The sequence below is a fragment of the Pongo abelii genome, chromosome 15 (assembly GCF_028885655.2).
Source record: "Pongo abelii isolate AG06213 chromosome 15, NHGRI_mPonAbe1-v2.0_pri, whole genome shotgun sequence".
In the NCBI taxonomy this organism is placed as follows: domain Eukaryota; kingdom Metazoa; phylum Chordata; class Mammalia; order Primates; family Hominidae; genus Pongo; species Pongo abelii.
Window position 1 is genome coordinate 75978766 of NC_072000.2, and position 17964 is coordinate 75996729.

General features: G+C 45.3%; 1 protein-coding gene across 25 annotated transcripts in view; it reads left to right on the plus strand.

Annotated features, from left to right (window-relative positions):
• The window catches only part of SIPA1L1 (signal induced proliferation associated 1 like 1), a 411542-nt gene extending 394502 nt beyond the window's left edge, over positions 1-17040 (plus strand). For 19 of the 25 annotated variants that reach the window (XM_054530289.2, XM_063715614.1, XM_054530287.2 and 16 more), the window contains 7 exons: positions 1323-1562; positions 2346-2511; positions 7723-7969; positions 11344-11490; positions 12930-13044; positions 15878-15962; positions 16653-17040. In XM_054530289.2, the coding sequence (XP_054386264.1) occupies positions 1323-1562; positions 2346-2511; positions 7723-7969; positions 11344-11490; positions 12930-13044; positions 15878-15962; positions 16653-16796 (1144 nt within the window). In that variant the 3' untranslated portion in view covers positions 16797-17040. The remainder of the gene's footprint in view (positions 1-1322; positions 1563-2345; positions 2512-7722; positions 7970-11343; positions 11491-12929; positions 13045-15877; positions 15963-16652) is intronic. The other 6 variants (XM_063715628.1, XM_054530299.2, XM_063715627.1 and 3 more) reach the window with 1 other exon arrangement.
• Positions 17041-17964: the final 924 nt, after the last annotated feature.

The window sequence follows — 17964 nt, forward strand, 5'->3', positions numbered from 1 at the left end:
ATCTTCCTCCCCAAGTCAGTATTGATACAGTATTATTAACTAGAGTCCATACTTTATTTAGGTCAGAACCATTCGTTTTTGACAAATGAAAGTGCCATCGAGGAACGCTTTGGGACCACATACTGTTAATTAAACCTCAAGTAAAAATAACTGAAAGTCTGTTGTAGCAAGAGTCAGCCATCTTTGGTCTCACCCCATGCTGGAGAACTCAGAAAGGCTCAAAAAATGTGGTCCTGTGAGACCACTGGGCAGGAAGTATGAAAATCCTACAGTTAAAGGCCTTCCACTTTTAACATGAGTTTTAGTCAACTAAAACTCTCATCACTTATTCTGAAAATCTTGCCTTTTTCTGTTCTGGAACTCTTGAAATCCCTGAGTTTTGGACTCTTTAGTCATGCAGACTTTAGTTTTATAATCTTTTTTATTTTTGAGATGGAGTCTCGCTCTGTCACCCAGGCTGGAGTGCAGTGGCGCGATCTTGGCTCACCACAACTTCTGCCTCCCAGGTTCAAGTGATTCTCCTGCCTCAGCCTCCCAAGTAGTTGGGATTACAGGCGCATACCACCATGCCCAGCTAATTTTTGTATTTTTAGTAGAGACAGGGTTTCGCCATGTTGGTCAGGCTGGTCTCGAACTCATGACCTCAGATGATCCACCGGCCTCAGCCTCCCAACGTGCTGGGATTACAGGCGTAAGCCACCCCGCCCAGCCCTAGTTTTGTAATCTTTAACCAATGTTGCCCTAGTTTTGTGATCTTTAACCGATGTTTGAAATACATCGACGAGCAGCTTCCAGAGCCAATAGGAATGTCAGCTGCCATGGGGAGGGAGCGCTCCCTGTGCCCCTTGGCCTTGGATGTGAGTCTGAAGAGCCATAGCCCTGCTTGAGTCTCCTCTCCCCTCCTCAGCTTGGTCCTAGAGAGCATCATCACAATCCCTAGTTGTGAGGAAAGCAAGACAGAGGCATGGAGACGGTAGACCTTTTACTTCTCTTTCTTCTGTCTCTTGCCACTGCCAAACTTCTGTGACAAACGTCAGTGGTGCCAATGTTAAAAAAGTGAAAAAAGTTGAAAGTGTCCCTGACAGTCTTAAGTATTTTTAGTTTTTAAAGTGCAGACTAAGCCCTAGTGGTCATCTGTCACTTTGAGAGCAGACATATAAATTATGGTGAGAAAGCCAGGAAGGCCAGCCAGGCATCGCCGTTAATAGTTCATGAAAAATTCACTGTTGTTCAACCCAGCCATCACCCGTACCCCGGACAGCACTTTTATAGCTGACATAATGATCCTGAGATACACATGTCTTTGCCCTGCTTCTCCTCAGTACCATGAGCTCCCGACACTCTGCCAGCCCAGTGGTTTTCACCAGTGCCCGAAGTTCACCTAAAGAAGAGCTTCATCCGGCTGCCCCCTCACAGCTCGCACCATCCTTCTCCTCCTCTTCCTCCTCCTCCTCTGGTCCTAGGAGTTTTTACCCTCGCCAGGGTGCTACTAGCAAGTACCTGATTGGATGGAAAAAACCCGAAGGAACCATAAACTCCGTGGGATTTATGGACACGAGAAAGTAAGAGTTACTTTGCTTCCCTTGCTGGTGGCTTGCTTTTAACAGAACAGAGAATAGAAAACCTTGGCGTGATCCCTTACAACAAAAGAGGCCAGGCTAGGGGGTTGGCAGGAGTTGGTCTGTTGGTGGGATTATTATTTTTTTTCCTAAGTAATATTTTCTTAAATTATTTCTCTGCCTCATTCCTTAAATAAGATGTATTGCAAAATGTTAGGATTTGAGAATCTTAGATCTTGAAAAGAGTGTGTTTGAAGGATACACTTCAGAATAATTGCCCCTCTGGTGCTAAGACCATATTAGTCCCTTTGATTATATTAATCACAGCCTTCCCGTGTAATTCTTAACTAGGCCAGTAGGCACCAGAGGGAATATTACAAAGTGAATGAGTACCCATGAAAATAAAGGACTTTTTGACAAGGTAGTACAGCAAAAAATTAAATGATTCATTCAATTATTTTGTTTTCGTTTGTGCAAAGGTTGCATTTTGGATGTATACCCTGTGGTCTTTTAGTAAATCTGTTGCTAATTTTGGCTTAGTAAAACTAATAGCTTTATTTAAAAGAGTGACTTATTCATCAGATTTTATTTTGTGTTTCAAATTGGTTTTGTTTCTTCAGTAAGCGTTTATATGAGTAGATTCTCATATAAACAGAAGTAATTATCTGTTTCTCCACATAATATTTCTCTATTGACTTATATTGACTTACATCCTTTAGAGCCCATCGTGCCCTTGAGCCAACCTTGTTGAGTTGGTATCTATCATCTCTTCCCTTTTTTTTCCAGGCGTCATCAGAGCGATGGCAATGAAATAGCCCACACCAGGCTGCGTGCCTCAACCAGAGACCTCCGGGCATCTCCTAAGCCAACCTCCAAGTCCACCATTGAAGAAGATCTAAAGAAACTAATTGATCTTGAAAGCCCAACTCCTGAATCACAGAAGAGTTTTAAGGTACAAGACAGAGCTCAGGGTAGATGGCAATTAGAAACAAGCCAGACATGATGGGGCTGTTAACCATAGTCACACTTTCCAGAAAGTGTTGGTTACTGGCTGCTCTTCACTGAGTCTCACTTCCTGCTATCATCCCATTTCCCTGATAACTGGTCCACAGTGTTTGACAGTGCTCTGTCCCTGCAACCACATCTCATTAGTCATGGTTTCTATTAACCTGGTCCTACCCCTACAGCTGTTTATTCTTCTGCTGTATCCTGCTCAGAGTGCATGACTCCCTGAACATCACTTAGGTGATATGACTTCTTGGAAACTGTGCAGAGACACCTGTGGCTCCTATGGAAAGCTAGAACGTTTTCCATAAGGGTTTTACTGTCTTCTGTCCAGAGGGTCCTCCTCTTCTCAGAAATGGCCCCATTTGCTCCTGACCCTGTCTAGCAAACCTACTGGCCATATATAGTATTCTCTTCACTCAGAGAAACTGCCTGATAGACAGTTGCTCTCATTGCCACACCCCCAAAAGGAAATGTACAGCTGCTGCTTCAATCCAGCAATCTAAGTCTACCTACACACCTTCAGAACTTTCCAAACTCTCTTGACTTCATAAAGCCTTCTATTTTATGCTGGGAATTCCAGACTGTAAATGTCTTCTCTAAAACCCAGTCTCTCTGCACCAAGTCCTGAATACCTGTCCAGTGTGTACGTTTTTGTGTTGTCCAGACCTTTATGTGACCACATGGAAAGGTTTGTGTACTCATCTCAGCTTGTAGGACCTTTGGAAACTCACTTAAGGCTCTCTCCTTTCTTCTATAAAGTGTGGAGTCTCACGCCCCCGGGGATTGGAATGGTTGTTTATTGAGCTGGGGCTGAAGTTACGTCACTCTGAGTATAGGTATTTCTGTCTGAGGTCTTCTGAGTCTCCTAGGAGAAGGGAGTGCACCCCCAGAAAGGTCATGGCTGCAAACTTTGAAGTCTTCTGTTCTCTAGGTTCTTAGGTGGATGATTTGTAGTCTATTTGAAGAGACTAGAAAGCTTTAAGAAGAACCTTGAGAATTGAATTGATTGAAATGGAAGCTAGAATATTTCCTAAACCACACACCAGCTTCAGACTGATCAGAGTGCAAGAGGCATGGCGGGTGGAGCAGCTGTGTGGGGCTGCCGCCCTCAGACTTCCCCAGCACCATGCGAGCGTGTGTGTGTGTGTGTGCTTGCATCTCCCCAGATAGGCCAGATAAACCCCCTAAACCTAAAAAATCAACATTCATAGGAACTGAATGTACCCCCAAGGACCACTTTAGAGTTTTGTAGAGAAATAAATGATTTGTTAACATGATTTATGTTAACATGATTTATGTTAACAAATCATTGTACAGATGTAGCCATTCTTGATTTCTGTAATTTCCATCTCATAAGCCAGCACTTAACAGTTCTGACTCATCATTCAGGGCACAAATGGTTTCCTTAGCAACCTTGCGAAAGACAGTGCTTGAAACTTCTTTCTTTATCCATCAAAACCCAAAGAGGTATATTAAAATGTTCAAGTACCAGTTTCAAAATAAAAATTATTTCAGATTTTTCCTTTGAGGTTAAAGGGAAATAAAACCTGCCCTGAATGGAGTTTTTCTTCCAACTCCTAGTTTAACATTTTTGGCAAGGGGCAAGCTCAGAGCCTTCATTCTTTTGATTTACTTATGCAGTAGAAATAATTGAAGGCAAATGTCTGATTTTGTCCTTATTCCAGGTCTTGGCTTTTATTTCCAAAATGAATTACTTTAGCATTCCTATTTAAAACAGGAGTGTGCTTTCTTTATGTTGTGACTGTATTACTGTGAGACTCTGCGAAGAAAGTGCTTCTGCTGGCTAAACCATCACAGTGAGAAGGCTGTAACAGGCTCAGGTTTTCTCTCTCCAGTTTCATCTTATTTGAGCAGGTTTAGTTTCAGATGAGTTCAGCTTAGTAGCTCCCGTTGTCTTCTGAGAGTCGTCATCTGAATGATGGAGGCTCTGCTGTGTCAGTAAGGCTGGCATGCCCTTGAGAGGTCTTCCAGGCCACTCCTGGCTCAAGGCTCCGAGCCACTGCCTCAGGCTTCAGGATACTAGGTGTCATGGCCAGCTCTGGGCTGTGACACTCCAAAGCCACTCGTGCCACATTGATTTTCCTGGATAGCCAGTGCTACCTATGAGTTTTTGTTAATATTGAGTGGCAGGGTCACTCCCAGGCTCATTTGTCAGCAGAGCAAGGACCTCAAGAACAGTGGCAGAGCTACAGCACTCTAAGAAACCTCACTGGCAAGCAGAGATGGGATAACGTTATTTTCCCCAAGGGTGGCATACAGTCTGACAAGTGAGCAGACAGTAGTGCCAGTGCTCTCAGGTATATACCAAAGGAGGAGGCTTCGTGTGGCTCCAGTATTTAGGAAGAGCTTCTTGTGAGTGCAGGTGACACATGTCACTAATAGCCAGGGGCACTGAAAAGAATGAGAGAACAGGAGACTGGCATGAAGCAAAACGCCACTTCTCCAGGCCCCATTCCTCAACTGTGAGATAGAGGACCAGAGGAGATCAGTGGTGCCCAACCAGTCTTAAAGCTCAGGAAGCCTTTTTTTTTTTTTTTTAAATCACACATGGAACCCCATTATATAGAATTCAGACAGTAGAGTTTCTCTTATGGGAGGGATGGGATGGTCTGGACTCCTGGGTCCCACTTGAACCTCTCCGTAGCAATGGTGCTATAAGGAACCCTTAGGGCCTCCTTGGAGCACAAGTTACAACCAGCCCCCTTCTCGAATGTCCTCTGAAATCCCATCCAGGTGTGATCCCACTTCCAGTGCCATCCCACTCCACTGTGATTCTTTCCGAAGGGCTGGCAGCACCAGGCAGCGCTCCTGGGCAATCCCAGGTACAACCTACAAGGCAGGCAGGGGCTGCTCTTGGGAAGCAGATAGTTCTGCACACCTTTAAGACTGGAGTTGAAGAGGATGGGGCAAGGGGCCATCTCAACATTCTTGGACAAGGCTGGGTTCTCCTACCTTTTAATGTGCAGAACGCCTTCGGGGTAGGTTGCTTCCTCTGCTTCCTGCCCTGCCTCCCTTCAATGCAGGGTGTTTTAACTTTTCATAGGGCACAGTGCTTAAAGAAGCTCTTCAAGGTAGCTGTTCATGGCCTTCAAGCATATTAACATTTCCCAAAGAGGCTGAAACTAGAATTGGCGGAGGATTTCACACCTGTAAAACCATCGGGAGGGATACTGGAAAAGGAAATCCCTTTACTGAAACCAGGGGTGCTGAAAACTATTTAGCAGCAGTTTTTCCATACAGAAATCTGAGATCTGACCTGGCAGGCAGGAGCCTTATGTGATAGTCCTAGAACTTTGCAGTTGGAGATGTTTTATTTGGCTTTATTTTTAATCTGGTTTTATTTTTTAAGAAAATTACAGTTAGCAGGCTATATAATGGCTCTAATGCTACTCTTCTCCACAAAAAGAGAAGGGAAATTGTCACTTTCATTCTACGTTCTCTCTCTCAAAGCATTTATCACAGCAATTTAGTTTCTAGACAAGTACATATGTACCTTGGATTTAATTCATCATGAATTTTTTTAAAGTGAAAATAATTTTTACCCAGTTGGTCACATCTTGGGTGTATTCACAATGTGTTTGATTCATAATCTTTTGGTATTTATGCAGCAGCTGTGCATACCACATTGAGGGTAGCCTGGACCTGATTCACCCCTGGCTTGTTGAGCAGAAGCATGCTAGGCCCTGTGTATCCACTGTATTTCTGGGTCTGTAATCAGCCCACTAAATGGAGCATTTGCTAAATCATTCTCTCTCTGCCCCTTCAAAGTGTCATGGGAAGTCCCAGGGTGGCTTTCAAGCAGCAGTGACACCCTCCTCACATCTTCACCTGTTCTCCACATCATTTTCCCTGTCGAGGCAGACAGTGGCCTAAGAGGAACTGAATAAGGATAACTTTATTGTTCACGGGTCAAATGCTCTGTTGCCTTTCAGGTTGCTATATTTAAGGTATCTGCTGTTCTCAGTGAAGGGATACTCAGAAGCTTGCTATTTGCAGAAAAAATCTCAAGTAAAATCAAATTTGGTCACAAAGGCAAAAGATGTCAATAGAGATACATCTGGAACTATTTGTCATATATATTTAAATATATAATTATTTGTCATTTATAAAGCTGACTTCCCTGTTCTTTATTTTTTGAGACAGTCTCACTCTGTTGCCCAGGCTGGAGTGCAATGGCACAGTCATGGCTCACAGCAACCTCTGCCTCCCAGGTTCAAGTGATTCTCCTGTCTCAGCCTCCTGAGTAGCTGGGATTACAGGCACGCACCACCGCGGCTGGGTAATTTTTGCATTTTTAGTAGAGACGGGGTTTCACCATGTTGGCCAGGCTGGTCTCAAACTCCTGACCTCAAGTGATCTGCCCACCTCGGCCTCCCAAAGTGCTGGGATTACAGGCATGAGCCACCGCACCCAGCCTACCCTATTCTTATTTCATGAATAGAAGTGCATCTTCAAAAAATGAATTTTCTCCAAAACTCATGAGATTTATCTACCTCGATAGGTTCAGTTGGTGTAAGTTAGTAGTTAATCAAGAGCTACCTGCTATGTGAGTTAAAATATTTTGATGATCAAATACCCTTGTTCCCCAGCAAGCATGTTATCATCTGACAAGCTTGTCAGGATACCTTCCTGGCACTGTGGCACTCTCTTCCCCCAGGGGTCATAACACCATTTCATCATGCCACTGACACCTGCCATTGTGCTCAGTCCAGTGTTTTGTTTAATCCCTGTGGTAATCCTGAGAGGTTTTGTGCTCTCGTTGTACAAATGAGGAATTAGGCTCAGAGAGATTGTATGATTTGGTCAGAGACACAGGATTCAAATAAAATCCACATTTGTCTGATCCTAAAGTCTTGTTTTTAACCACACACGATCTTGATAGATCCACTTAATCACATACCTGAATCACGTAGGGAGCATTGATAGACCGCAGGCAGCATGCCGAGCTGAGGAAGAATGACCAGGAGTTCTTGGGTTAGCTCCTTGAGGGTGCAGAAATAGACAGTGGGCCCTGAAGCTTCCTTGCTAGGGGTGTGTCTGGAGCACTAACTTGGTTATCCCACCTTCCCCAACCTTGGTCTCAGGGATCTGAACCAGAAAATTGACTTTCTTTTGTCTTGATCCTGTTTTTCAGTTCCACGCACTCTCCTCTCCTCAGTCTCCTTTCCCCAGCACCCCCACCTCACGGCGGGCCTTGCACAGAACACTGTCGGACGAGAGCATTTACAGTAGCCAGAGGGAGCACTTTTTCACCTCCAGGGCGTCACTTCTGGACCAAGCCCTGCCCAACGACGTCCTCTTCAGTAGCACGTACCCTTCTCTCCCCAAGTCGCTCCCGTTGAGGAGGCCTTCTTACACCTTAGGAATGAAATCGCTGCATGGTAAGTGGTCTTTCAGCTGCAGCCTGGACAGCCCTGTTGATGATGGTCAGTGTCCCCAGACGTGGCTGCCACTCGTGCTCAGAGAGGGGTCCTGTATCCATGCTCAGATGGTCTCAGCTCACCCGCCCCTTCCTCATTTGCCCTCTCTCTCCTGTAATCCCAGACCACCATAGTCACCTGGGTTGCTTGCTAGAAATAACAGATTCCCACACTGGACCCAAGACCTCCTGAGTTTGAATCTCCGAAAGAGTAGTCTGGGAATTGGTATTCTTAGCAACCATGCCAGCTGCTGTTATGATTGAGCAAATTTGGCTAGCACTAGATTAGTTATTTCTTAGAGAGTTGTATCCACTGCTTCCTGTAGCTACCATAAGAACCCAGACTTGCCATTGCTGTCGTTCTTTCCCAGGCTGTAAGGAAATTGCCTGTGGTGTCAACCACTCATTTGTTGACTCATTGATTTTTTCATGCAGTGAGCAGGCAAGCATTATGTAAGGAAAAGGCTTGTGGATAATGGGTACCTCCATGTTCTTGCACCTGGTCCACATATGCCTTGTTTGCTTTGTGACCCAACTAGATCCCAGTTTTATTAAGGGCCATGTTCTGGCACTCGGGATTTAAATTTGGTTTTTCCCTTTTTCCTGTCTCTGTCCAACCCCATTCCAGGGCTCTACACCTCCCCTCATAGCTGTGGCCCAGCACAGCAGATGCCTGTCACGGAACCAGTGTTCTTGATCATTTGCCGGATGCACTGCTGTCACCCTTCCTCCCTTCTGTCCTTTTTCCTTTTGCGAACTCTGCTGCAGCTTTTATATCTCTGGTGTCCATTCATACCTATGTCTCTTTTCCTTCTGCTGCTTCTCTGGAACAGTAATTTCTTTACATCTCTTGCTTTTGCTTCCTTATTTTTGAGCTCTCAGCCCACGCTCATGAATGTTCCTCCATGTCTCTGTCCTACTCACTGCTCAGCAGCACAGTCCCACCCACCCTGCTTGCCCCTGAGGATCATGCCAGCTTCCCCTGCTCCTTAAATCTCCTTAAATAAAGCTGCTCCATCCACCTGCAGCTTAAAGCTGGGTTCTCTTTGCGCCAGGAAGTCACCTCCGATGAACCAAGGTTGGCACATGAAATGACCACTTTTTGTCATCAGACTCCAGAACAAGCCTTCTGGTAGTGACCTCCTGCCCCTAACCTTTTTCTCTTCTTCTCTCCCTACATCGGTGTCAGTCTTCCCTGAATTCCATTATTGCTGCCTTACTTTGATTGCTCTCTTATTTCCCTGTACTTAATTTTGCCTTTGCAGTGTAAAGGTAACCTTTGTGAAGTCTTCTCTGCATGTGTCATATCAGAGTAGGCCCTGAGTAGTAGAAGCCTACATTCCGAAAGAGCAGCCCAGAAATCTGCCTCCCACACATGGTCATTGTCCAGACGAGGAGTCCTGGGATCAGAGGCCCCATGTGAGTCCACAATGGAAAGGCAGGGACAGGCGGCCCTCTCTGAGCCCCTTCCCATCACTTTTTCTTGTTTTCCTGAATAAGATAGCAGCTGCAGTGATTTCACCTCCTAACCAGGTAGTCCTTATTGGGCTGATCCCTCAGCCCTGCCTTGCTTGGTGACTTCCACTGAAATGTGTTTGGGGAATGAGGAAGGGTGACTTCTTTTATCCCCCACATGGAAATTCGGGCCCCAGAGATAAAAGGGCAGAAGGGTTGTGAGTTACACACAGAATTATCTCCCCTCCTGCTTACCCTTAGTAGGAGCACGTTTAAGTAGAACTGAACATTTAATATCTTGCAGTATTTGTTAACTTGCATTTACTCATAATTTTGCTAATTTTAAGCACAGTAATAACCAGCAGCTGTACTTCAGAGAAGTTCTTTTTGTAATTTGAAAGGGAAAACAAAGCACTTAATACACTGGCTTCCCGGGCTGTCATAATACATGAAACTCTCTAACTCCTGGTAAACAGGTCTTTCTGGAGTCACTTAAATACTCTAGCTGAGCATTTAGCTTTAGCTGTGTGTTTGCATGGACCTGAGTGTCGCAGTCACCTTCCAAGGGTGCTCCTTCTCGTGGAGTGGTGTGCTCTGCCCTCACTTCCACCCGGCGTCTGCCTACTGAGGGCATTTCTATGTCATGAGTGTCGTTTCCCCTGGACCCCAGCAGCCCGCCCTTCCTGTTATCTGCCTGCATGAACCTGAGCAATAGGAGCTGCCTTCAGTGTTCAGGGTGGGTCATTCTGCCCAATCCTCCCTGCCCCAGGCTAAGCAGAGCTTAGTTGTTAATATGTCAGTTTGTTGTTACGATGGTTTAATATTTGTATTCAACAAAATGTCCCCTTAGGAAGAACTTGGGATGTTAGACTGCTGCAACCCAAAATTGATCCGAAGAATAGCTTGTGTGATGACTACATCCTTGGGAAGAATAATGCCATTTCTACCCCTAAAATCACCTTCCTGTCTTAGCTCTGTCTGAGTAACCTAGCACACTCACATCCCTTGATTTTCCCCTCACACCCCCTTGGACACCTTTGACCATGGAACCCAGTGGGCTGCCCCTGAACAGCAGACAGGGCAGGCATGGGCTTTCTGTCCCTTACCACTCCCGGGCCATAATAATGGCCAAAATAAACCCTATTAAACTGGGCGTGGTGGCTCACGCCTGTAATCCTAGCACTTTGGGATGCTAAGGCAGGCGGATTACGAGGTCAGGAGTTCAAGACCAGCCTGGCCAACATAGTGAAACCCCATCTCTACTAAAAATACAAAAATTAGCCGGGCATGGTGGCACATAACTTTAGTCCTAGCTACTTGGGAGGCTGAAGCAGGAGAATTGCTTGAACCCTGGAGGCAGAGGTTGCAATGAGCCGAGATCGTGCCACTGCACTCCAGCTTGGGCTACAGAGTGAGACTATGTCTCAAAAAATAAAAAAATAAGCCCTATTGTCCCCTCTAATAGGAAGAAACATCCCTGGTCTGGCTCCCAAATCCAGCTCCCTGTTGAAGTAGGCCTCTTCTTCCCGGCCCAAATCCCTTGACTCTGTGCAGGAAAGTAGATGCTAGTGCTGCCCAGGCCCTGCCGTGGACAGACAGCTCTCACAAAAGCAGACTTAGTGCCTCCGTGCAAAACTAACTTTGCCATGACTCGTTGCTGGAAGGGAGATGATGGGAGGTTGTGAAAAAATGAAGACAGACTAGAGGAAGCCCATTCCTATTTCAAGTCAGCTTTAGAATAGCCACTAACAGCCTGCTAACCTGGACATCGATAACAGTTGCAAATGGCTTACAATCTATTGTGGTAACAGGAAAGAGGTAAGTTTTGAGTGGCTCTCCCACAGGCACAAGAAGCATCTCATTCCTCCTCCCTTCGTGCAGGAGAGTTCTCGGCCTCGGACAGCTCCCTCACTGACATCCAGGAGACCCGCAGGCAGCCTATGCCTGACCCTGGCCTGATGCCCCTGCCTGACACTGCTGCAGACTTGGATTGGTCCAACCTGGTAGATGCTGCCAAAGCCTACGAGGGTGAGTCCACTGAATCCACACAGGACAGCCCAGGATCCTGCAGCAGAGTGAGCAGTCTCCATCCACTCTACTTCTCTGGACACACTCACAACATATGTGCCTCACCAGATGAGCTACCAGTTACTGAGCATTCAATCGGGACCAGACCCTAAGCTGGACACTTAGGCACATGTTTTATGTAATCAGATGCCACCTGGTGTTTCCTCCACAGGATTCATAACATGAATGCCTCACCTCCTCCGTATATGAGAAGGGCAATGGGTAGAGGAATCCCAGCTGTCCCTTGACTAAAAAGAACATGTATCCAGAGAGGATCTTTCATCACATCGCAAGACGTTGTTGCTAAATGTCACAGTGCCTGCCCTGCTTGGCCACGCGCCTATCCTGACAAATGTGGGGCGCCTCCTTTGCCGTTCTCGCTCGTCTCCGTGCGCGGTCGCACGTTGTCTGTCCGCATTGTCTCCTTGCCAGCCTGCTGGCCGTGTGCTCGCTTTAGGCTGGCGGTTCTTAAATGCAGGTCCTCAGACTGGTGCTGATCTTGCCTGCTGTAATGAAAACACAAAAAGTAGTTCAGTATGTGTGTGTTGACATAAGATTGTCAGCTGGGTTTTTTGTTTTGTTTTTTGTTTTTTGAATGAAGACTGACTTTTTTCTAAGTTTAAAGACCTTTCTAAAATTTTTATTCTTTATAAAATTATAGCAGGTGATTTTTTTTTTCTGTTTTTGTTGTTGTTGCTCTTAATTAGGAGAATTGAAAATTGCTATTTAGTCAAGTTTTAATTTGGGGGAGAAATGTACTAGGCCACAGAATCTGTAAGTCGGGCAACCATGGAATGGTCAGCAGCAAATCCTTTTACCTTCATGCTGTTTATTTAGCAGATGGAAATTCCCAGTTCTAACTTGATTTTTCAATTTGTTGGTTAATCTCCCTCACATACAAATGGTAGAAGTTTTGGTTTCTAATGGGAGATTATTTTAAATTTGATTTAGTTTTCTTGGCTTAAGTTTTAACTTGGTATGTTTTGGAACACAGGTGGTATGGATTTATGTTAAAGCCAACCAGAGTGTCCAGGAATCTTGTGGAAAACATACTTCAAGAAGTTTTAAGCATAATGCTAGCTCTCGAATGCATTTATTTCATTGCTGAGTGGAAAGCCTTGGTCTGGAAATTTGGCACAAGGACTGTTTCCAGAGAAACATTTCATAGAATGCTACAGTGATGAGCAGGGAAGAAGGGGGACTAGAAATTGACTCACAAATGTTTTTTAAAGGGAAATTACATGGCTACAATCCTCTTATAGCTAAAACAGTCATATTTTTCCCTGTGAGGGTTGGGAAATACTAGACATGACAGCCAACTAGACCACTTGTTGACTTTGATAGATAGGGCCCAGGGATGTGCCTCCAAAATACTAAATGGTTTCTTCTCTCCTTTCCAGTCCAGAGAGCCTCGTTTTTTGCTGCTAGTGATGAAAACCATCGCCCCTTGAGTGCTGCATCCAACAGTGATCAGCTAGAGGACCAGGCTCTGGCCCAGATGAAGCCTTACAGCAGGTTGGTCCCCGTGCGAGGGCAGCACTCTGCACCTTGTGTCACACCTGCCAGTGACTGCATCTGTGGGGAGAGGAGATGGAAGCCACACGGAGTAGCTGAGTGAAGCTCATCACTGCAGGGCTAGACACTTTACATTTTAGTCAGAACGCTTTGTAACTGAATACTGTAGACATAATTAAACAATTCTTGATGACTTATACGGTCATAATAATGAATATTCATTATTATTTAATGTCATAATACACTTATGCCCTCAGGGCCAGTTGGGGCAGGTAGGAGAGACCATTTGCTCTAAGTATCCCTGTGCTCTGTGCTGTGTAGTCCTGCAGTCTGGATTTTCAGTCTCTTCCACAGTGTCGCTGATGGTCATGCTTATACGTGGGCTTGCTGAGTCCTAGTGGCCCCCAGTGTGCTGCTTCACATCTATGTGTTGGAAAGCTAAATCACCAGGATGATTAAGATGGTATGAAGGTGAAAAGTAGGCAATAACTGAGGTCCTAAGGGCTTCTGAGCTAGGAGCAGGGACTTTACAACTTCTGTTTATGCAGAGACCGACTTTTCTGTTTTCCCCTTAGTTTCAAAATGGTGAGGTTGCTAGATTTATGTGTGCTAATTTCTGTATGTTAAAGCATCCCATCAGTCAGGTGTGGAACATTTAGTAAGCACTTCTTATTGCAGAATAATTTCATTCATTTGAAATCTCTTCCCTTAAAACCCTTTGAGGCTGGGAGCGGTGGCTCATGCTATAATTTCAGCACTTTGGGAGGCCAAGGTGGGCAGATTGCCTGAGCTCAGGAGTTTGAAACCAGCCTAGGCAACGTGCTGAAACCCTGTCTCTACTAAAAATACAAAAAATTGTCTGGGCATGGTGGTACACACCTGTAGTCCTAGCTACTCAGGAAGCCAATGCATGAGAATCACTTGAACCCAGGAGGCGGAGGTTGCAGTGAGCCGAGATCGCACCACTGTACTCCAGCCTGGGCGACACAGCGAAACTCTGTCTTAAGAAAAAAGAAAAAACCTTTCAAGGGTGATTAAAACTCCAGGTATCTAAAACTTGGTCAGAAACGGACAATAACAGGAAAGGCAATTGAAGTAAATGGCACAGATAAACTGGGGCTTGCCATTGAGGACTTCTCTGAACAAGTCTGCAAGGAAGTGCTCTCAACGAAAAGGCACAAGAATAGGGGATCATTTGTTATGAGTGTAGGAGAGAGGCCGCACTTACCTCTGGCACTGCTGGGGTGAGGAGAGCAGCAATCAGGCTGACTGCTGAGAACTTTAAAAATACATATCCCAGAAGCGAGCCCCAAATGTGCCTTGTTAGGAAGGAGCCTCCAACAAAGAGAAGTGTGAGTGAGCCAAGACTTTTCCTGAAAAAGGATTATTAAAAAATCAGCAGATGAGGGTGATGACAGCCTCTTTCCTTGGGTCAGCGTGGACTGAACAAATGGAAATGGAGGTGAATAGACAGAATGCTCCTGAGTGTTGCTGCAGTCCTGATGAGCTGCAGTGGCTTTGCGAAGGATACCACTGCTGCCTGGCCCCAGCCTCATTGTGTCTGTCCAGCACCACCCCTTTTCTACCACATCCGTGGCCTTCAGCCCACCCAAAATCGGACCAGCCTGCCGTACCATACTATGCAGTTACGGACTGTAGCTGACCATGTCCTTTTTCAAACCCATTCATCGTCAGCTTTTCATTGGCCTTCCTGCCTTAGAGTTTGGAGGTCATGGTCACTCCATCAGCCCACAGCCTTGCCACACTCTATACCACGGTGGGTTTTGCCTTCTGGGGCCTCTTGTAGACTTAGGATTAGCAGAAGACATCAACACAGTTCATTTGAGGTCAGGAATTCTAACTTGAACCTTTATTTTTAAAGTAAAGAATACCTTTTACTCCATGACCTAGAAAATTCGGAGTCACTTAGCTCTTTCCCGTTGGCGCTGGGAAGAGGCTCTGCATGTTTTCCCGATGGAAGACTTTGGGTTCTCTGTGGTGTGCCCCTAAGGATGTATAGCTTGGCTAGGAATCAGGAAAATTTGGCATCTTGAACTCAGGTAGAGGAGAGTGTGGCAAGAAAAGTTGTCAGTTCCTCAGCCATAGGACCCGCAGGGTGAGAGCGTGCCCAGCCATGCCGTCTGTCTGGCTCGCTGGCTGGCCTGCTGTACCCCAGCTCACACTTCTTTTGGTACTCCACTAGCACGGCATGATTAGCATGCCATAAACAAAAGAAAACATGAGAAAATGAGAAGAAAATAGTTTTTTGATCAGACTGGGACAGAATTTAAGACATTAAGCCTAGGCTAACAAGATACTTAGACCAGTGGTTTGAGATGTAGGCATGATACCTTAGCTGCAATTGCATGAGTAGCTAAGACCACACACTTGGGGACCAGAGACGACCTGCCTATCACATCAGCTCCCCAGCTTCCTTCCCATGCACAGGGGAGTAACTCCTCTGTCAAAGCCCACTAGAGAGATCCCAGAGCCTCCCTGGGAATCATTTTACTGTTTGACAATTACATCTGCCAGAAAGTACCTCTTGTGCTGCCAAAGAGACCATTTTCACTATTGTGCTTCATTCTTTAGTCGTGAGGACGCAGCATCTTTAACAAGGGAAGCTATTGTTTGGCTGCAGTTCAAGCTTTTATTACCTTTTTTTAAATTACCATTTTCTTTTTTAAAGTAAAAATACTCATTGGGTCGCCATACTGAGTAATTTCACATTGAAAACCATTTTATAAATACAGCCTCCTCAGAGTAAAAAAAAAAAAAAAAAACCCAGCCATGGAGGCCCCTGCCAACATGGTGTTTTGTTTCTTGTTCCCAGCAGTAAAGACTCCTCTCCCACTCTGGCTTCTAAAGTGGACCAGCTGGAAGGTATGCTGAAGATGCTTCGGGAAGATTTGAAGAAGGTAAACATGTATTCTCAAAGCAAATTGTCCAGTCTGTACAAACTGCCCTTGAACCATGAGAGCCCTTTTTAAGTAGCGTGGTGAAATAAGACATGGGTGTCTTCCCAGTGCCTGCACGTGTTTGGGGCTGCAGGGATCTCAGTTGCCACCGGAACACACAGCGCGAGGAGGCGTTCGGTGTCTGGTGTACAGAAAAACTGTTCAATAATTTGTGAAAGGCTTTGAACCTCAGCTAGCCCCATCTGGGTCCTCTTCGGGCCTCCCCACTCCTTGTGTAATGTGTCAGTAGCCCAGACCCCCATGTAGTCGGTGTTATTGGGGCTTTTGCACCAAAAGAACTGAATGTTTTGTTTTTTGGGTGGCCTTGACTATATCAAGACATCAGCCACCAACACAATTGTCTAAAATTTAAGACAATCCTGAGTAACAAGGACGTTAAAATACACATTAATGTACTTACATTCCAGGATTACTTACAGCTAACCCTGCAGGGTTGAATCTCTCTAGAAGCCCTGCTCCCTGAGCTTAGAGTGTCTTAGCACCTGATACCAGTCCGTTTAGACAGGTGTTTGGAGGAACGAAGAATAGAAATGGACAAAAGATCAAAACGGGTCCATAGCTGCTACTCAGAAGAGCTGGGCAAGGTGGGGCCAACACCTCTTAGCTTTTCTACTTCACTCTGCCTCCCAGGAAAAAGAAGACAAAGCCCACCTTCAGGCAGAGGTACAGCACCTGCGAGAGGACAACCTGAGGCTACAGGAGGAGTCCCAGAACGCTTCGGACAAGCTGAAGAAGTTCACGGAATGGGTCTTCAACACCATAGACATGAGCTAGGGAAGGCTGAGGAGGACAGGAGAAGGGCCCGGACACTCCCTCCAGCGAGTGTCCTGCACCCCTTATTTCCTCCGTAGAAAGCATCCTCAGAGCACCTTCCCCGGCTTCCTACTCTGCCCCCTTTTGGGGAGTGCACAACACAATAGTTGCAGATCAACAATCATCACCTGCCTTTTGTAGAAAAGAAAAACAAAAAAAGTAAATAAAAATTTTAAACAGTGAAATAAAAGTTTAACTGCTAAAATGTGAATGTCTTTATTTTTTTGCACAATATCTTTATCTGTTATGTATTTAAGAAGAAACTGGGCCTTGGACCAGGGCGCCCCCTGGCCCATCCGCCTCTATTCCTGTCAGCTTTCTTATCAACTTCAGGTAACCCAAGCTTTCCCTTGTTATTCTAACAAATGTCATTATTCCTAGAAAAAGAATGTTTTTATAACTTGTTTGGGGAGTAGAGAGGGATATTTCCTTACCTTCTTCCCTAAAATGCCTGGAGAGGGAGTTGCTTTGAGAAAATGCCTACCTCCCTTGAATGACTCGTGCATGAGCTAGTGCTGTTTGTACCTGTCCTCCAGAGATCAGCAGGACCGGAGTTAAATATTTAACAGCAAGTCTGTAAACCAGAGCAGCTCTGACAGTGCCTGCAGGCCATACCCCTTCTCAGTCCTGCATTGTGAGGTCATTTCCTGCTTCTCCCTTTCCCCAGGAAGATGGTCCCACTTGTGCTGCAGGACTCTTTTTTGTTTGGCTTAATTGAGCCCCACTAAATTGGAATCAATCTCTCTTACAGCTTCCTGGCTCCAAACAATTGATTTCAGAATTCCCCCAAACTAAAACCTTATCTGTCTGCATTTTGAATGCATTTTGGTCAAAAGTGTACGTCATTTTTAAAGATTTTTAAAGATAAAAATGTGGCACAATTGGTTTTTTTAGCTTGCTCAAAATGACCATATCTCTAAATTAATCTTTCTCTCCAGAGCAAGACTTCACCAGTATTTGTAACTAGGAGAAGCTAACAGTGAATGTTTAATTGTGAATTTTAATCCTTGCTTGTTAGGAACAATGACTGTGATAGTAGAATGGGCTTTTGAAATCTGCATGTCCCAGTGTGAAATTTCAGCACGGCATTTTCTGCATCCTTTCATGGCCATCCAAAGGATTCCGCTGC